Source organism: Catharus ustulatus, chromosome 12, assembly GCF_009819885.2.
Source record: "Catharus ustulatus isolate bCatUst1 chromosome 12, bCatUst1.pri.v2, whole genome shotgun sequence".
NCBI classification, from domain to species: domain Eukaryota; kingdom Metazoa; phylum Chordata; class Aves; order Passeriformes; family Turdidae; genus Catharus; species Catharus ustulatus.
This window is the reverse complement of record NC_046232.1, coordinates 21,606,943-21,627,577: the sequence shown is the minus strand read 5'-3', so window position 1 is coordinate 21,627,577 and position 20,635 is coordinate 21,606,943. Positions and strand designations below refer to the sequence as shown.

At 47.0% G+C, this 20,635-nt stretch overlaps 1 protein-coding gene across 7 annotated transcripts in view; it reads right to left on the bottom strand.

Moving 5' to 3' along the window:
• Positions 1-20,635, bottom strand: part of PPIP5K1 (diphosphoinositol pentakisphosphate kinase 1) — a 41,557-nt gene that overhangs the window by 12,984 nt on the left and 7,938 nt on the right. For 4 of the 7 annotated variants that reach the window (XM_033070897.2, XM_033070896.2, XM_033070899.2 and 1 more), the window contains exons 8-27: positions 20,352-20,453; positions 19,842-20,003; positions 18,747-18,868; positions 18,193-18,294; positions 17,387-17,473; positions 16,908-16,983; positions 16,297-16,406; positions 15,295-15,380; positions 14,775-14,903; positions 13,553-13,674; positions 13,161-13,343; positions 12,153-12,294; positions 11,283-11,506; positions 10,250-10,377; positions 9,651-9,765; positions 8,196-8,303; positions 6,978-7,094; positions 6,537-6,701; positions 5,344-5,434; positions 441-563 (exon numbers count right to left, since the gene is read on the bottom strand). In XM_033070897.2, coding sequence (XP_032926788.1) covers positions 441-563; positions 5,344-5,434; positions 6,537-6,701; positions 6,978-7,094; positions 8,196-8,303; positions 9,651-9,765; positions 10,250-10,377; positions 11,283-11,506; positions 12,153-12,294; positions 13,161-13,343; positions 13,553-13,674; positions 14,775-14,903; positions 15,295-15,380; positions 16,297-16,406; positions 16,908-16,983; positions 17,387-17,473; positions 18,193-18,294; positions 18,747-18,868; positions 19,842-20,003; positions 20,352-20,453 — 2,494 coding nt within the window. The remainder of the gene's footprint in view (positions 1-440; positions 564-5,343; positions 5,435-6,536; positions 6,702-6,977; positions 7,095-8,195; positions 8,304-9,650; positions 9,766-10,249; positions 10,378-11,282; positions 11,507-12,152; positions 12,295-13,160; positions 13,344-13,552; positions 13,675-14,774; positions 14,904-15,294; positions 15,381-16,296; positions 16,407-16,907; positions 16,984-17,386; positions 17,474-18,192; positions 18,295-18,746; positions 18,869-19,841; positions 20,004-20,351; positions 20,454-20,635) is intronic. The other 3 variants (XM_033070898.2, XM_033070902.2, XM_033070901.2) reach the window with 2 other exon arrangements.

Sequence of the window (20,635 nt, the reverse complement as noted above, 5' to 3'; positions counted from 1 at the left end):
CACCTGCACCCATGGGCACAAATCAACATTTGTAACCTTGGCCCCAACGTCTTCACCAAATTGTCCTGCTGACCTTCCTGGCAGTTTTTGCACAGCTACACAGAAGCCAGACTTTCCCTGCCAGGATAAACCTATTTAATAACTTAATACCTGTACCAATAAATCCCCCTTCCCAACAGCAAGTACTATTAAAACATGAGACCAAAATCAGACCACAGCAATACCACAAATTAGCCTGAAACTCCTCGCACAATGCCAGCCTCTTCCTGTCCTAGCAAGGATCATGATTTCTTGGGATATGGTAACATTTATCATTGTAGATGTGGCGAATACACACATTCAACTGTCACCACGTTCAGCAGTCCAAGTCTGTGCCACGGGCACGTCCTGAGACACCAGTGGCCACAGCGTACCACGGTGCTGCCAGGGAACACACATACCGTCTTTGTATGTCAGGCTGCTAGCAAACTTTTTGCCATGGCTGCGTGCGTAGTCCTGGAGGTTGGGGGCACTGGAGGAGCCTCCCAGCACAGTGGTGCTAAACAGCCCGGTGCACTGTGACCCTGGAAAGGCAGGGAAGGTGTTAGTAACACAAATCCACCGCATGCAGCTACAGAAAAGCAGGGTTAGTCGAAAGATGAAGAATAAACAGGCCACTTCACAAGCAATTTCAGGAAAAAACAGGGAGGCTGTGTTCTCCATTCTAAATTCCACAGTGCCAAATGCAGAGCAGGTAGTCCAAACCTCAACACCAGGAAAGTTCCTAACTCCATCCAGGGGTTTACTTCCATTTGGCTTTCTTGCTCTTACCTAGGAGAAACACCTTCACCCCTTTCAGTCAGCAAACAGTGATATTCATATCATGGAGGTTCATTGCTCTGCTCTTCTGCCCTTTCTCTTTGGAAAGCTCCTTTTTGTGTAGGACACTGAGGAAAGAATTGTCTGATCTGTGGATGAGACAGCGTGGATTTATCTCCAGTCAAACAAGCAGAGAAAGTGCTGTGACCAGAGGGCTTGAGCTCACAAGCTCACACTTCACAGACAGGCATTACTGGGCCACGTCTCACTGCTCCAGCACAGGAGCAGCTGGTCCCTGAAGGAGCCTTGCAAAGCACCAGGTGTGCACACAGCATGGAACTTTGCCTTCCCAGTGTCATGGAGCATGGCATGCAAGGCGGAGGGCAACCTCATTCCTGGGGCTTTGGCTTTGCTTCTCCAAGGCACAGTGCTCTGAAGACTGACTTGACTTTGTGTGATATTTAGGGAACACCAGGCACTTGAAAGAGGATTCTTTCAACTGACTGAGGAAAGCAATAGTGAGTTGAGACAAAACCTTATGATGGGCCAGCCACAGCCACTGATTGGCTGTAAATTCTCTGCTGAACGGTCTTGCTGCTGCATTCTGTGTGAGAATAGGGACTCCTCAAACCATCATTACACCTACATAAAAAGGCTTCCAGAAACAAGCAGATGGATCTGGTTCCACCTTGTCTGCCAAGGCAAAAAGTATGCAACACAGTCTAATAGTATTTATCTGGAACAGTGCAACTGTTACTGCTGTGAAAGAAATGCTGCCCACACTGGGAGCAGCTCTTGATTCTAAAATACTGCACCATAGCATGATATAAGTTGGAAGAAGCCTGAAGCTTCTTTCTCAACACCCCAGCAGGACCAACTCAGATCAGCTTGCTAGGGTTTGTCCAATCAGGTGGTCAATACCTCCAAGAAAGGAAATTTCACAACCTCTCTGGGCCCCTGCTCTAACATCTGGAACATTCATGGTGGGTGAAAAAATGTTTTCCTCCTAGCTAATTGGAACCTCTTGTGCTGCAACTTGTGTTTGCTGGATCTCCAGCAACCAGCACAGGCTTCCCATCCATTTCCAGTGCCCCCCAGTGGGTTCACAATCCTGACACACACCCTCCTTGCCCCAGGGAGCCCAGGGCAGGACAGCAGAGCTTTGGGCACTCACGAGAGGTGAGCAGATGGAAAGAGCCAAAGCCCTCAGCTGGACAGTTGCATCCCAGCTGAGGCAGCCTCGCATGCCACCAGCCTTCCCTGGTGTGAGGACACATTGCTGCTTCACATCCACTCCTTGCTCTTCAGGATCCCAGCTCTGTTTCTGCAAAGATCCTTAAGACAGAGCTTCTTTGGAAAAAACCACAGAGATCCGGAGCACTGAAATGTTCTTGATAAGCTCAGGTTGAGCTGAGGACATCTGCTCCTGGGTGACCAAAAGGGTCCCTGTAGCACCAAACTGCAGCTGCTCCCACTGTGACACCGCTTCCCACAGCACAGACCAGCACATATGTGCCCTTGGGCACAAAAAAACTCTTGCCTGCAGAGCCACTGGTACATAAGCCTTAGAAAATTTCCTCCTAATGCTTTAAATTGATGCAAAGTGCTGACTTAGCATGAACTGGAATCTCTCAGAACGCAAATGAAATTTTGTCATGCATCAGACAGGATGATGCTTCTAATTGCTCTTCCATGGTTTAAAAACAAACAAAAACCACCCAACACATTAATTTACTGGCAGATAAAAATGGAATATCCGATTTTTAGGACTGTAGATCTTGAGCAAGGTTGTGCTGTTAATCATTAAGCTAAGGATACCCCAGTGCTTCTGCTCTCCTGCTGCAGACAGAGGCATTTTGCTAGTGCCCTTAAACCAGAAGAGAATTTACAAAGATGACTTTATGGACAACAGCAATTGTCTACAGTGAACTCCAGAAGACCACTGTACTCAAAGTAACACACACACACACATATCCTAAAGAACACAATGGCCACTTGGATTTAAATGTAGCAACACTTGACAGAAATTACTGTATGTGATGGATATTCACTGTGCATTTAAATGTCATATGTTCATTCAATGTGTCAGAAGTTTAAAAATAGCCATTCTTGGTTTCCCTCTGGGAATCTCAGCACAAGGCTTCATGCCACTGGCAGTGTACCACCTCTACAGCCAGCAGTGATTTTACTCCAGTTTGAAGGGTTCTTGTAAGCAAAGAAAGATACTGAAAAACCCCTAGGCTTCTCAAGCTAGAAGCACATACACTATGGCAAACAATCCACAGCAATGCACTTGATGCTGCCCAGAAAAACATGCCAGACTCCAAAGCACAGAGAAAGCAAGCTGCAGCCACTTATTTTCAAAAGAGGAATTTTGTTTTTCGAATTACTGTAGAGGCACCATTCTGGAAGGCATGGCAGCAGGATAGAGCTATTGCAGGAGCTCTCTGGTGCTTTCTGTTCCTGCACGCCTACACATACAAGGTTACACCAGGACATAGATTTCATTTTCCAGACATAACGACAGTCAGGCACTGACTGACAAGGTCAGGCAACAGGAAGTACACTCAGCTTCAGAAAACTCAGGAACAGTAGGTGGTGCCTGAACAAACCCTCTCATAAGACAGCTGCTGAGACAAATATTAAAGCCAATGCTCAAGCTTCCAGAGTTCTGTATTATCTCTTAGAGAAAGAACACATTTCAAATCCTAAAAGGGCAAGAAATTAGATTCCTAAAAATCAGGCAGGAAAGAAATCACGAATATTCCTTGAAGAGCTTGACTTGTATAGGTAAAGAGGCATGGTTCTTCATAGCAGGCCAAAAAAAGCCCTCACAGAAACACAGATGTCCTAATCACCAAGTGTGCAAGCTGGTGCAGTACAACTTGTCTCTCCTGCTCAAGCCTTCTGTACATGCAAGGCTCTGCAGAGGAGAATGATTGCTGGGTTGGAGGTCTATGTCACAGACCAGATCTATCAGTTCCTACTCAAGGTTTTGTCTGGCAGAGCTTCACAGGTGGGAGAGTAAACAGTACAAGCTTCCCAGCAAGGTGCATGAAGTAAGATTCTGAAATTAAACCTGCCAGGATCGTATTTCAGATTTTGTTGTGAAGAAAAAGTAGTAGTGTATAAACGTGTAGAAAAGCAGCAGTCTTCTCTATTGCCAAAACAGACATTCCTCAAAAACCTGGAAAAGGTTGTAGTCCAAGGGCTGTAATATCTGCTTTCCAGAGCACAGGCTTCTGGTAGTCACACATTCAAAGAGTAAAACCAGTTTGCAGTACCATTTCATGTACTCAGCAATTCTCCAGGCAGATGCACCTCCTTGACTATGTGCCATTTCAGAAATCCCCATATTCATCCATATGGACTCTCAGAATAGCCACAGGTTTCTTCAAGCCTAAGCATGGCAGTTTGTCACAGCTCACTGAATCTCACAGTGGCACTGGGAAAGGCAGAAATAAGTGAAATAACACATTCAAAAATTACCATGGCCAAGGCTACAGTCCCTTTATGAAAAAAATATACATCAGCCATTCCTATTTAGATTTTTCCAGCTGGCTGGAAGCATAGCTGTCAGATGCCAGGGATACTTTCTAACCACTCAGGAGAAAATTCCCTTTGCTTGGTAAGTATTAGATTCCAAAGAAGCTGCTCAATCAAACGTAGCAAAGAAATGAGCAGGCCTTTCAGAAGTCTCTTGGCTGCAAGTTGTCCACATAACAGAATGATGAGTTAGAACTACTGCAAGTGTGCAGCCATGCCACAGTGCTAAGATGGTTTTAAAGAAAAAGAAAGTGGGCATGACTTGGGCATTATCACCTCCTCTCTTCAGGACACAGGTTTCACAGCCATCTCTGGATCTCATGACAGCAAAAACAGCTTTCCCAGTTTTAAAATAGATCTTACTTTTGCAAAAATACTTCAGGAAGAATTTCAACTATTCAGACATAGTTTAGAGGTTAGGATGGCATGGAATGAAACAATTAAGGACAGAGAATGTCAAGTGCCCTGAAATATTCTCTTCTACTGGCTACCACAAGAATGGCTGACCAGGGACTTCAGCTGGATTAGAGAGCAAACATTCCATATGTGACACATCCGTTCCACACAACAGATCTTCATGAGGCAAAGGCAGAAACAGAACAGTCTCACACAAAGAACAGCTTTGCATGTAAATTGATGCTTTCCAGAACAGAAAGCACACTCGTTCTCACCTAAAATCATCTCTTCCTACTAAGTTGAAAAACGGTGTAACAAATGAGAGTAACAGAGCAGCAGAGGCAAGCCTGCAGGTAGGCAGTTGGTCCTGCTGCTCCCGTACTGGAAAGGATGAAAAGTGCACCATCTTCTGCTGCAGCTGAAGGAGATGTTTGTACCAACTAAGACAGGCTCTACAGTTGTCTCAACAGTAACGCTGAGAGAAGACACAAAACACAGAGACATAAAAGGAACTCAAGCCAGATGTGTATGTGGAGACAGACTAATGCCCATGGAAATAGAGAGGTAGAAGTGAGTAGGCTGGTTACAGGTCAGGTACAGTACCTAATCCACTTTGCTTCATCTCAGAAGACTGCCTGGAATAAGTGCTGAAGAGGCGATAACCTCCTGATTTAGAAGAAGATTCAGACAGCACCTGCAAAGACACAGTGTGATTAATCAGCATCATGCTCCAAGTTACCCACTGCTATCAAAAGCCTTTATACATCAATTGAAGGTAAAGAAAAGTATATCTCTTCCTTAAAATCACTGTTTTCAAGAAGCACAAAAGTAGTCACATGCTAGGATCGTGACAGTAAATGCTCAATTTTAATTTCAAGATTTTGTGGGATTGTGGAACAGTGGAAATTTGAAAAGTATGATGGGATTCATGTAGTAAGCATCTATTCTCCCAAGACTCTCACTGAGATCCCTGGGACACAGACATCCTCCTTTAGCAGCAGGAAATCACATCTCCTCTAACTGTGTGCCTATCACAAAGAGCCTTGAGTGCTGCACGCAGAGGTGACATTGTGAGTAACACACAGAAATGGAAGACAGTTAACAAATACCTCAAACCTTAACTCTGCTGTTTTCTGATTCAGAAAACCAATGGCCAAAATGCCTGTGAAATCCCTCTGAAAGGAAGGACAATTCCAGAGTACTCTGTAAAGTAATAAGTCACCTGTTTACTGTAACACTGGCCTTGTGACACAGAACAGCCCGGGAAGGAGAGAGGTTAAAAAATCCAATTTTGTTACTTCACCAGATCAGTGAATGGGACAGTTCTAAGCCCTGACAGTTTAAACATCCTGGATGAATTCTCCAGTGAGCAGAGGTCCCTGACCTGAGCATGAGATCTTAGATGGGATGGAGGAATGAGAAACGTGGAGCTGTCTCTGTGAAAGGCAAAGGCTGGAGCCTAAGAGAAGGCAAAGATGTCACCACAGCTAGGTGGTGAGGCTGCATGTAATCTCATACTGGCTACACCAGTGTCTCTACAGAGCACGTAATCGAAATAAGGCTCGTGTTTCTCAAGCATTTCCTTACTTGCTCTTCCTCATCAGTTCCTCTGGCCTGTCCCTCCGTCCTTCCTCAATGAGGAAGAGTTTTAGAGGTCTGCTCTCCACAACATCCCTCTTTACCTTCTGCAGATCCTTTTCAGAATCAAGTCAGACTCTGTCACATTAAAAGAAATGCCAGGAAACCAAAACCAAGCAAAAGGCCTTTGCAAGAACAAGGGAGGGCGCCATGGTTACCTCCATGGACCCTGTCTTCCGGCTCCTGACCAGGGGTGACCTTCTCTGGATGCTGACAGGCTCTGAGGGCTGTGGGGACTTCTGCCGAGCACGGTCTGGCTCATCGCTGCCCTTCTCGCTCGAGAGGTCCTCCAGGCTGCCTTGGTCTGCCTTCTTGTCCTCGTTCTGCCACAGGGAAACACTCCACTCAGCTCTACAGCCCCATGGTCTCTGCCCATGCTGCCCCACACCAGCTCCAGGCTTGGATCTCCTGCTCTGCCAAGCTCAGGAGGCACCCCCAGCCCCAGCAGCCACCCTGACCAACCCAAACGGACACAGACACGGCCTGCCAGCTCCCCATGGGCACTGCCAGCAAGGAAGTTTCTGCAGCAGGGCCAGACAGAGCAGGGCAGTGCCCAAGGGTCCCCTGGGGCTGGCAGTCCTGCCCAGGTGTCTGCTCACCTCTGCTGAGGCTGGTCGGAAGCCAAACCCCGTGGGTATGTTCCTGTCCTCCTCACAGCCTTTGACACCAGGGCTGAAATGCAGCTCCACGTGGAAACGCTCCTCTGAAGAGGGGTCCTGTGAACACATCACAGGGAACAGGTAAAGAACCAAACCCAGTCAATCCTACCACCAGTGCAGGCCAAGGCCCCACCCCGCCGCGCTGGCCAGCACACATCCCATCCTCTGAAAGGAAAGCAGGAGCAACAGGCATGAACAGAATGGCTCCAGGTTTGTCCCATCCAAAGGGACAGCACACAGCTGAGCCATTCTGACTGTGACTATTTTGGGACAACAGACACAGAGGAGTACAACAGAACTGGGTTCTATTTATACACACACACACCCCCTGAACCCCAGCCCCTTCTGACCCACTCCTGTGCAAACCCAGCACATGCAGGACAGCAGGAGACTGGGTCCCTCCTGAACATTCAGTCAGGCTGTTCCAAGATTCAAGTAACTTTCTCTGCTAATAATTTTTCATTAACCTTTAAGGAAGCCAGAGCTTTTACAGTATCTGGCAGTAGTGATACAAACCCATATTCACCCATCTTGACTGACTGACACATCCACACCACTCATGAGAATTCTATCACATGTTTTTTGACAAGCATCACTTCTAACATTAGAAGCTCACACCAGTTCCTTGAATACAAGGCTCTAACTCCATAAGGTGTGGGGTAAGGGGCTGCTCCCCTCACCACTGCAACCTCCTGCAGCACAGACCCCAGTCACAAGGTCTGATCATCAGGACATGCAGTTTGGTTTTAAAATAAAACATACTTTACGGATGTGGAATTTCTGGATATTTTCTAGATATATTTCAAAAATACAAATCAAATATCACTCAGTTTTATTTATTTTTTCCTACTGTTCACTTGCAATTAATACTTAAAAACAGCAAATAATTTTGCACTAGAAAATGCTTTACAATAGCCAGTATTAATTACATAAGTTTGGTATTACTGCTCAGGGTGACATTCTGCTCACATGTAACAAGCATTAACTGGGTCACTGCCTCCCACATAAACTAAAAACTAGCAGTTGTGTTAATGATCCATCTGTCTTTGCTCAGAAGCAGCAAGAGCTCAAGTTACAGACTTCCAACTGAACTGGTCTCTGAGGACTGCGCCTTTCAACGGGGCAGGAAGCATTGTATCCTACTGCTCCATCCCTCACCTTGTTGTTGTCCTCGTAGAGCATGATAACAATCTGGGTCATGTAGTTCAGCTCTGAGATAGCACTCAAATAGTCCATGGCTCTCTTCCACTGCTGGTCTTTGTTTTCCTGATACACACACATAAACAGTCGCATGGGATAAGCAACAGCAGACACTTTGCAGCATCCAGTGGAATGGGACTGAGAGAGTTCCTCTCTCCACAAGGTAACATTGTCAGGACAAAAGCACCTTGCTTAACTTGCACGAAGGAACGACCTTGCAACGTGGTGGGGTGCTAGCAGCGAGGAGCAGCTGCACAGAGGAGTGCTCCAGCTGCCCACGCCAGCCATGTGCAGATCTGAGCTGTGAGCTGCTGTGCCATGCTGACTGGAGACAAGCAGAGCCCACAGCAGCTTCCCAAACACAGCCATTCTCAAACTGCACAAAGGAGCACAAGGGATGAACCTGTGCTCAATAAGGGACCAAGTGAAATGCTTTTACCTGACGCTGAATGAGAATTCTGAGACACGCTGAGCCCTTGGGCAGGGCAGCCCACCCTTCACTGCCTCCCAACACTGCCACTGGAAACGGCCACGCCTGAAGTGCCACCCATGATGCTGCAGAGCCAATCACCACATTGATGGACATGAACTGAACCCTACATTACAAAGAACCCCCCCGATATCCCTGTGCTGGCAACACAGCATCCTTGGGCACTTGAGTCAGGGAATGAGGGAGCATCTTACACAGTGAGTGATTTAGAGACACTTTTCTGATCATTGTTTGTAGATATGCTAAGCTGCCACAGACACCAGAAATCATGCTTGCTAAGCAAGCCCAAATTCTCAAGGCACTTCAGACCATGCTTAAATATGGGAAGGTAAATCAGAGAGCCTCTTGAGAAGAGTAAAGCAGAGCTTTTCTCAGGGTCTGCACGCCAATTCATTCAGGAAGCAGGTGAAGAGAGAGCAAGTGAAGGGTGAGTTGGATTATTCCTTAAAAACATGTCATCTGCCTCTCTGGTAGAGAGTACATTCTGTGAATGTGCAACCTCAAATCACTTCCTCTGTACGAAAACTGATTTTATTGACTTATAGAGACAAGATTGTGCTCTTAAAATAAAGAGTTGAAGGAAGCAGGAAGGAAGAAATTCACCCATCCCTATTCCCTGCTATTCTCCTATACAAGTAAGTGGTCTGCTCACCTGAAATTAGCAGGACAGATCCTGGAGAAAACATGTCTCTGTGCAAGCAAGGAAGGCCCTGAGGAAGAACAATGCTCCTACATGCCAGAAAGGCAGGAAGCTGCAGCATGCAAACACAGCAGAGATGGAGCTGGCCAGATGCCACCAATGCACAGCATTAGTGGGACAGCTGGCTTAAGGGGCAACCTACAAACATACACTGTCCACCTTGGAAAAGGCTACTGGAAAGAAGTAGGGAGGCTTACTCTGTGAGCATTGCTGGGACACTTACATCCAGTAACCCCCCATAGCGGAAGATACTGAGCAGAGAGTGCACGTGGCTCTCACTGGTGAAGTACAGCCGTGTTCGAACGTGGCGCCCGGGTGACAGAACTCCTCTTGAGTACCTAAACCAAAATCAGCCCACAGTTACTGTCTGACAGTGAATTGCCATCTATCACACATCAGCATTTCTGTACATTTAATGGAATGACACAATCCCACACTGGGAAATGTCAAAGGCAGCAGGACAGAACAAACAATGAGAGCACTGGGCACAGCAGCAACAGATTTTGTGGAATCCTAATGGAGACACATAGTAGGTGGCTCTTCACTCTGCACTGGCCCTGTGCAGGGAAAGAGATGAGGCATCACCATCCAACTACAATGGGTACAAGCCTTTGTGGCCCTGTGCTTCTGGTCAGCAATCTCAATGTTCCTTCTCCATCTGCCTTCTAGTTCTGGGAGCACCAACATGCCTTCCTCCTTGAAGGGTCCTTCAGTGTATGCTCAGTACCTCCTTCCACAACAGTACACTCTTCTGGCATGGGAACCACCCACTGCTCCACAGCTGCCCTCCCCACTGCCAGCAGCATGCAGCACAAGCCTTACAATGGATGCAATTTGTTGACAGACTCATCTTCATGAGTTCTCTGTAGGTCCAGCTGGATCTTTTTAATGAGAGGAAGACAAAAGCCAATAGCAATCTCCAGTTTCTCCTCCTTATTAATCCCATATTCCTGCAGGAACAAAACGACAGATACCCTGAGCCCTGGTTCTTTGCCACACCCTCACATGAAAGGCCACTTAACTTCAACAGCCCAGTCCACAGCAGCACTGGTTAAGCAAGGACAGGAAGAGAAATGTCCCTCAACACTTTTCACTTTTTTTTTCCACATATTGCAGGGGGTAACAGAGGACTAAGACTCTTCCAAGAACTCCAGTTATGTCTGAACACGACTGTCAGTACCCTTCCAACAGCTGAGAGGTGCAAGTACCACGAGTGAATCTCAGATCTCATGACATGCAAACTTAATACCCTGAGCTAGCATGAGCATTAAAGCAACAACTGCTATTGGCAAAGATAAAAACTGCAGTGCTACACTGAAAACAGACAGACTGCATCTCACCAGCAATACTGAAAAAAGTTTAGACCACTTCTGCTCTACAGTGGCAACTGGACCTCGCTGGTACCAACTCATCCCATATAAATTAAACTTTGCCAGAAGCAACTCAACATTGCAAACAGAACAAGTCCTAGTTTGAGAAGAACAACAAACTTGTCGGAACTTCAACACAGAAAATCTCCCTTCACTTCCACAACCCTACATGTGGAGGAGGATGGAATGTTGCTGCAGCACACACGCAGCTTGGAGCTGCGCTGCGATGCACTGCAACGAACATGGAAAAGCTGCTGCATCAGCTGCTCATTACTCTGACCCTGCCAGACTCCTCAACCAGAGGCCCAGCCCTCCCACGTTTCAAGTCATAAATGGTTTTGGCCTTATACAAACACTAAGACAGATCTGAGAAACAACCTACTGTGACACGCTGCCTTGGGAGTCAATGCACCAGAGAATCGAGACAAAACACAAAGGCAAAGGGTCAGGAATTGGTGCCACAGGCATCATCACACAAGCTATACCTGGGGTATGATCACATCTGCCAGGGCTTTGGAGAGCTTGAAGAGTTCAGTTGTGCCCTCCAGCTTCAGAGCACAGTTGTGCTGTACATCATACTTGATGCAATCATATATATCAGGGATCTTGCTGATGTCATAGCGCCCGTTCTTCATGCGGAAATCTCGCTCCAGCTTACTCCAGCGTTGCAGCATCAGTTCCAAAGTCTCGCTGTGGTACAGCTGCAGGTCTAAAAAGCAGAGAACACCAAACCACATTCACATCCTAGAAGCAGAGAATCACAGAACCCTGGTTATTGCTGCAGAGATTGCAAGTGACAGCTGTGACTGACTTCTCCCAGCAGGAAAGGGTTCCAGTTCTTGCATCACCCACAGGAATCCTAGTCTGGAAAAGCCACTGGACCTGTTGCAGGAGTGTTAACCTGCAGCAACAGGCTACTTCTGAAATACTTGAAAGCAGTGAAACTGTTTGTCTGGTTGATTACATCTGCCATAAATCCCATGGCAGGTTCTCAGGATGCCTTTGTAAAATTTCTGCACTTGTTACTAGGAAAGTTGAGGGGAGAAAATTGTGACTGAAAAACTTGCTGTTTACAGTCTCCAGAAAAGGCCTTAAACAACGCAGGCATACCCCTCCAGACCATACTGCTGCTGTTTTCATTTACTCTAAACCAAGATGCATATACCATTTCCTCTACATTACAGCTCTCTTTAACAGTAATTAAAAGTGGAGCCTTCCACATCAATAGCACATACAGAATTACACTTCACAGTTTCTTTGCTACAGACAAACACAAGCCCTAGTGGTGTTTGGGAGCTCTGAAGATGTAACAATAAATTAATCTCTTCCAGACTCTTTCCAGTTCTGTTGCTCACCTGCAGATTTTGGGTCTTCCAGACGTTTTCGTATTTGGGAGGTGAGATTCTCAATCAGGGTGAACACCTGGTTACAGACCTCAACTGGGTTCTGGATAAAGGTCATGGAGTTGAGTAGAGAAGCACTGCCTGTAGGTGCTAGCTGAAAGAAGATTCCAGCAGAGATTAGTTAGTCTTCACAAACGGGGAACACAAAATGTCTGCCTTTTGCAGCTGTACTGCTTTCTGGCTTGGGACAAAAGCTGTGCTCCCAGCTGAGCACAAGAAGCTGGCCTATTCCTAGGAGCAGCCTGGCATGTCCTAAAATCCTCCTCAGGATGAAACTCAGAGCAAGTAAACAACTGCTCCCATCAGATCAGACCTCCCTCCACCTACAATATCCACTCTTGTCTCATTTTGCTTCTGTGCTTGAGCAGAAGGGCTTCATTTTAAGTAGTTATTTGAGATGACAAATATGTTCCTTAAAAGGATTTTGGTCCAGTAGTGACATTTCCAAGCCGGGGAAAAGCAGTATTTTGAGGACTTGCTGGAAAAGCAGCAATAGTGCTTTCACTGGCTGCTGTGCTGGATGCAGCCCATTCTCTCTTCTCTGCAGCTATCAGAACCTGACACGACACACAACAATTTGTAACCCAAAGGTCCGCTGACATGTGCACAGAGCACAGATGTAGAATCCACTAAGGCACGCTCCCCACCCACAGCAGCTGGTATTGATCTGAGCAGCACGTGGGAGCTCTTTTAGCATACTCACAAGAACAAAATGAACTGGAATTCTGAAGGGAGAGGAAGGCACCATGGTCAGTCTTGAAGGGGACAGCAGGGGACACTGAGGACTGTCACTCAAAGAAGGGCAAACACACTTCCATGCATATCCTTTCATTTTGACCAGAACTGATCTCAAACTAACCAAACCACTGCTCACATACCACACATTTAACATCAAACCACTGAAGCAATGCTATTCTCCTTCCAGATACAGAGAGCAATGAAGCCACACTGGTGCTTTACCTTTTCGTAATCCTCTTCACAGAACTCAGCATCTTTCTGCATGATTTCATGCAGTCGTGCCTTCACTCTGTGCTGACAGCTGCTGAGGGAATCACTGTCACTGTCCAGCAGACCATTCATGTTGGCACTTTTCACCATCTGCACCAGGATGGGGGTCAGTTCTCCTTCCAGGGCCAGCAGACCCTAAAGCCACAGCACACAGGACAAGATTTCAGGCCTGTGCAAGCCAAGCTACAAAAATTCTGGTAGTTCTATGGCCAGAACACAGGCAACTTAAGTGAAATCTCAACTGTCCTTGAAGGGCAGTTTTACAGCAACATCCCCTCCAGTCAAAGATGACCAGCATATTTTAATGAACCAGAACAAACAGATGCCCAAGAGAGAAGAAACACCTTTGCAAAAGCTGCTGCTGTCATCTGAACTCTCCCCTCGTCTGAGGCGTAGATCTTGAGATCGTGGCGGTAAGTGCTGTGCAGCCTGAGCAAGCCACAGCCAGGGAAACCAGCATAATCACCTGCAACCACGGACACCTCAACACTCATATTCTCACACCTGCAAAATCATCAGCTGAATATACCAGTTTAGACAAACAAATTTTATTGTAGCAACAAAGTTATGTAGAGAACGAGTCACTTGCACTGGCAGAATTTATGCTGATCCAAAATAGACTGTACACAAGCTAGAAATGTAGCAAAGAAATGCAGCATTCCCTGGGCCCTCCTTCTTGTCATTTTGAAGCTAGGAGGAACATTTCTTCTCCTCCAGTCCTCAGGCACCTCCTCCAACACCCAGAGCCTCTCAAAGAGAACTCCTAGTGGCCCTGTAGGGACACCTGCCTGCTCCCTTTGCACTGAGTGCAGCCCCTCAGGGCCCCTGGGTTCATGTATGTCCAGTTTGCTTAAGTGTCCCCTGACCCAACTCTCTTCCACCAAACCTAGCTCTTTCTTGTTCTAGAAGGAAATCTTCTCCAGTCCAATTTAAATTTGCTTAATTATTTTGAAATGTAATTAATTAAATTGAATTAATTAAACATACAAGTCAAGCATAGCCAATACTGGGCTTGCTGGATCAATGCAGTGTATTACTCCTGACTCAAATGCAATCTCAGCATGGTTTTCTTTTTTCCCTTTCAGCTCTTGTTGATTTGTATGCATATTAGATGCTTTTCAGCATCACACCATTATGGTGGAGAAAATATGGAGAAGTTCCCTCCCTATTCTCCTGTCTCAGGGCAGAATTATCTGTGTTCCAAGACAGATCTCCTCTGTTCTCTACATTAGACCTAAATTCCTTATTAACCATTCATAAATTTTGTATTTGCTGCATCAGAAGGCACCTTATTAGAACCACCTCTTTTTTGAATCCTGGCACATTATGTAAGGAAAGCTGCTGTGTTTCATGACTCACTGAAGTTTAACAGCACACCTCTCTGGTCAGCTTAGGGATCCTTGGGTGCAAAACCCACCTGAATTACTCACCCCTACCACACCAACTCAAAAGAACGAAAACTAATCCCAGAGGCTGTATATAGCCACAGATGCCTGAGCAACCCCGACCTGGGCTGGGCAGCCTGGCAGCCACGGGGCAGGACCAAAGGTACCTGGACAAGCTCACCTTGGCCTCCAGGGTACATGCAGCGAAAGGCTCGCCCCAGCTCCTCCGCCTGGACCCTTCCTGCCGGGGTCAGCTCTCCACCCCACTTAAGCACCAGGAGAAGGGAGGGAGAGGACTCTCGGCGAGCTTCTAGGAGACAAACAGGTATTCACCACATCAGATCTCACACCTGAGCTTGCACAGGGACGGGGCAGGAGGAAGAAGAGGTTGTCATCAGCCCCTTGCAGAGTGCTCTCAACACAAGCCTGACCCAAAATGAAACAAATCAGCATGTAGAAAATTCAGAGTCACTAGTTTTTGAAGGTATAGACATCTGACATTGCCAAAATTGGAAGTGCAAGCCCTGCAGAGGCAACCAGAATGTACTGGCATCCCCCTAATCCCTCCTATGATGTGAGCAAAGATAAGATACGGGTCACCAATTCTGCTTGCATGTCAGGGGCCTATACAGGCAGGGTGGCTGCACTCACACTTGAACTCTGGGCTGAAAGATCAGGGTAGCACCATCAGGTTTCTTTACCTTCATCTTCACTCGCAGCTTTTGGATGTCCATGAGGCAGATAGGTCAACTGAACCTTGCGGTTAATGCCAGAAAAATGTCCATACCTGTCACAAGGGATGGAGAAGGAAAAACTGAAACAAATCAACTCCACCTAACCTTTGCCCAGAGGCCCTCAGGCAGTACAAAGCAGAATTACAGCACAGGGAAGGGACTTTCTGCTACAACACCCACAGCCATGGAACACAATTTTTGTCATCTCCCTGTGACCCAGCACACATCTCACAAAAAGCCAAACAGCTCTCTCAAACAAAATTCAAAGATCCATTCCCATGCTCTTCTACCAAGAGCACTCTGCACTGTCATTCCTCACCAGGGCTTTAAAGTCTATCTACATCTTTAACAAGTGAATTAATGAGATCACAGGAGGAACCACTCTGACAGATGCTTTGAGGTAACCATGTCTCCAATGAGCAGAAAGAGCAGAGGAGGGAATCACTGCAGAAAGTCCTCCTCTGTGCTCTGTGCCTGAACAGATGCTGGCTGTGTGTGCCATAGCTAGCTGCAGTGCTGAGAGGAAACCTGGTTTCCTTTAGAAGTTTTTATTTCAACTGTAAAAAACCTCAGAAGACACAAACATCTTCTCAGGTTTTCCAAGCTCCTTTTTCCTATACTTCTGGCACCAGGACAACTTTATTTAAAACAAGTTTTATTCCAATTATATCAAAATGCTTCATATCCACATAGTTCCTCAAGGACCCCAATTCCTCTCCTGCAGCAAAGAATGCTCAGCTTTGTCTCAAGTTGTTCAGCCAAACATCAGACACACTTGGGACAAGGATCAGCAGGGTTTTGATGCCAAGGAGAAAAGGTGAGGAGCATGGTGCCTTACACGTACAGTTACTAACAGGGGACAGAGAAGACCCCAATCTCTGGGCACGAGCTGGCCACCAGCAGCACAGCTTATTTCTGTATCACGTGCTCTCAGGTAAACCCACAGTGGCCGAAGACAGGAATGCTTACATCTCCAAGACACTCTTCAGCTGTTCCAGTTTGGATTTCCTCTCCTCGATTTCACAATCACTGTGGGTTCCCAGCTCCACCACAAGCTGCCGTGCAATATCCAGCACCTCCTGTTGGAAAGCACAGAGCAATTCTGCCTCAGACTCTCCAGTGTACTCCTGCAAGGCCTCCTGACAGCTTCACGTCCACACAGACACTCCTCAGAGCCTTGTCATTTCGTAAGACACAGCTCAGGCAAGACAAACTTTCATGCTGTAGTTTGCTTCACCCCTGTGCTGTGCCACAGCCCTGTTGAGAGCCAAGCCGGTACCTCCAACTGCCCCACTCCCCAGTGTGGACCCATCTGTCACCAGAGGCAACCACAGCTGGTGGGCAGGCTGCATCAGGTCATCTCCATCCTACAGAGTGTGCATCGGGCAGCAGAAGTTTTAATTCTGCTCTCCTGCTGTCACCCAGCTGAGCGTGCACAGGGTGCAGAATGAGACAAGGGAGCATCTGTGTGACAGACTGTTGCCCTTTTGGAGGTTTGCACCCTCCCAAAGAAATGCCTCGCACCAGGATCTCTATTACCTGCATATCCCACACAGTACACCCAAAATGTACTTCCTCACCTGTAGCTGCTCTGGTTTCTTCAGCTTCAACTTTCCTGTCTTGTAACCATCATATTTCTCAAATAATTCAAAGAACCTGAAAAGACAACAAAGAATGCTGATCCATTTTCTGCTGTTTCAATAATACAAGGAGTGTCATCCCTACACATGCATTCAGTCTCTGTTCTTCAGGGAGAACCAGCAGGCTGTTGGCTCTTCCCTGTGCTTCAGAAATTCTGAAAAAAACAAGTGTTCTTCAAAATACAACCAGCAAGCAGACACTAGTTTCCCATTTAGTGGGGCACTTCCCTTTTCAGCACTATCACACCTTCAATCTCCCAGTGTTCACAGAGAGGGTGTCAGGATCCTTGTGGGGAAGGGGGGCTCTCTCAACTGGTCAGAAAGCATTTGCTTGGATGGGCCAGGAAAAAGCACTGCCTCCTATGCACTCAGTCCTCTGCTCCTGCTCTAGAGAACAGGCCTCTTCCCCTGGCTCTTACCGGGGATGCTTCACTTCCATCTTCATCTTCTGCTTTGGGGTGCGATCCCCATGACGGATGACTGCAATAACACAGCGAAGCTCCATCCTGGGCAGACACAAGGCAGACATGAGAAATGCACCCCTACACTCCAGAGCTGCCACCAGGAAGTACCTTCCCATGTTCTTTCAGTTCCATTCTTCTGACAGCTGCTTTCCTCAGTAGCGATAGAATTTCTCCCAGACTAAACCAGACCCAAGTGCTACAGCTGCAGAGGGAATCAAAGCTCTGCAGACACTACCAAGGTGGGTGGTTTCACACCAGTGTACAGGTATGGTGAGGATCACAAAGAAACTTGCCTTTGGTCTTTTAGCCTTATGTGCTAGAAAAGGCCAAAGGTAAGGCCAAAGGTATCAAATGAGGGGCTGCCAAGCATGTGGGTAATGTGGATATTTCAGCCAAGTGTTTCCACCTATTGCACTGGTAGCTCAACATGCACTTTCTCCATGTAGCAGCCAGCTACAGCATCTGTCCTGATCTGTTTCCTGTCCTGATGAAGAATTTGGACCCTCTGAAAGCCATGTGAGCAGTTTCTGTAATTTCTTCAGTTACTGCTCATCTGCATTCATCAAACCTAGAACTAATCTCCAACCTGTCACAACATCCATGTGCATAGCTAAGCCTTTCCACAGGCATTTCAGGGTTGCAAGCAGCAGCTGGAGGATGCAATGCTGCTAGCTGTGTCAGGCCCTTTGACAAGGTTTTTCATACCTTGTCCCTCATGTAGCCATCACTGGCATCCTTTTGAGAAGATGGCAGGTACTCACATGGTGCCTGAAGTTGTGGGGACAATGGGGATGTCTTCTGCCTCTGTTGGGATGGACCAGGGGATATGAAACTGGGGAGCCAACTCCCTCATGATTATATTTCTGGAAGAAATCAAAATACAACACTCACAAGAAAATCCATTTCCTAGGTTCTCCACCTCCTCCTTAGCAGACCTGCTGAAACGTGCGAAGACAGCCACAGAATTTCCCCTCCCTTCCACTGCAGACACCTATCACACTGTGGGCTAGTTAGGGTACCCCACAGGGATACCAGTTTCCCCCACACCACAAATACCACAACTGGGCTTAGCATGCAATGAAAAGTCCTGGAAGATACATCTAGCTGTAGACAAAGACACCTAATGCCAATGCAGGCAGGAGCTCCAGGGGCTGAAAACAACCTTTTCCTCCAAGAGTCAAGCTTTCTCCTGCTGAACAAATGACTCACATGAACCACCTGCAGACTTCTCTGACATACTGACCAGGACTCCACACTTCATTTTACTTTGCCATGCGTTACCTTACCATCTCATCAAAACTCAGATTGCTCATACCCAAGGATTTTGGCACAGTCATCATAATACTTCATGGAGTTCTTCACAAAGCTGAAGCCGTTCACATCACAAACAAAAGAGTGGCCATTGGCCCGCAGGAGGTCGAACCCACACACGGTTTGCTGCAGGAGGAAGCAGAGGATATGAGACTTAGACACAGTGGGGCACAGCAGCCAACGCTGCCCAGTTCAGCCCTGCTGATGCTGCAGCCATCCTCCACTCCATGCCCACCTCACAAGCCTAGAACAAGAGTGAAGACATGCATCAGCCAGACCTTTACACCCCCACTGCTGTACCAAAGGCCTAACCACAAACCCCATCAGATGAAGCCAGGTCAACCCCTGACTTGCCAGAGCTCTAAAAGCCTGAAACAGAGCAGCTCCTGGATATCCTGCTCTTCCTTTCAAATCAAATCATCTTGAACCAGACTGACCAGCACAAAGTGCTGCAGGCAAAAGACACCCATCACTAAATGAAAAAGGCTTCAAGCTAAGAAATGAACCAAATCTGCATCAGCCCAACTGCATGGGGTGCCAGATGCAGTGAGGCAGGAACAAGGAGTCCAGTGCTTCTTCAGCTGACACTGCTGAACATGTCATGGAACCATACCTGGACTCATACTCTACCCAGATGTAAAATAAAATATCAATTTGCACCAGAGCCATATTATTTTAAAAAAACCCAAAAACTGAAAAAAAAACCAAAACCAGATAAACAAAAAGCCCAAACAAACAAAAGAACCAAACACAAGTATCAAAATGCAAAAAGAAAAAGAAAACCAAGAAAGCAAGACCAAATTTTCCAGATAAACAAAGGCAGGAAATAGTCAAGACAGAATGAGCACAGGTCAGACGAGAGCAGCATGCTCAGGATGCAGTATTAAATGCTCAGATGTATGTGGGACACCAGGCACTGCCAGCCTAGAGGGCATCTGCTGCAGGCCCTGTTGCCTTCCCAGTCACCTCTGCCCAGCAAACTGCCACAGCCAGCAGGACCAGCAACTGGCATCAGGCATGGAGGACTGCCATCAGACCAACCCTGACATAAATCAGAAATCTGTAGAGTCCTGCCTTGCACAGCAAAGAAAATACAGACCTTAAAGGCTACACAGACTTTACGGGCAACGAGCTTCTCCATGGCAGTCAGCATGACTGGGTAACGAATTTCCTTCCCTTCGCTGTCCCGTTCCACTTTCCCATCCAAAGCAGGGGATTTGCGAGCCTCTGCGTGGGCATAGTCCGGCCCAACAGTGTACACCTGGAAAGAGAATGGGTTACACCTGGAAACAGAGTGAGTTACACCTGGAAACAGAGTGGGTTACACCTGGAAACAGAGTGGGTTACACCTGACATAGCCACCAAGACTAACTGCAGCTTCCAGAAGGTATTTCTGCTGCAGACACAGAAAAGGAGAGGAGAGGGTCTCACACATTCCTCCTGTGTGATCTACAGAGCACCTGCTCCCTGCTTTGGGGCCAAAACTGCACAGTCAGCACCTCAAAGCTTAAAGATACATTCCAGAGCCCAAGCAGGACTAGCAGAACTGCTAAACCTTCAGCTCCCCTGGGCTTGACAAAGGAAAGCATCTTTCCAGGCTTTTCCTTACCTTCACGTCAGTGCCATCCGTAGGCATGAACTCCTCGTAAATGTAGGAGCCTGTCTTCCTCACACTGCTCTCTGGGGAGTACACACTGCTCCGGCTGCCAATCTGAGAGCACAGAACAAACACCTCAGGGCACAGCACAGGGATCCTTGTCTTAGATGGAAGCAGAAAAGCAGAAGTTTCATCCCATATGTGGAGAATTTAGCAGACTTAACTGATTAGCATCTCAGGCCTCCCAGCCATTACGGCACACTTATTTATGGAGGACAAAAGAGACTAAAATGCAG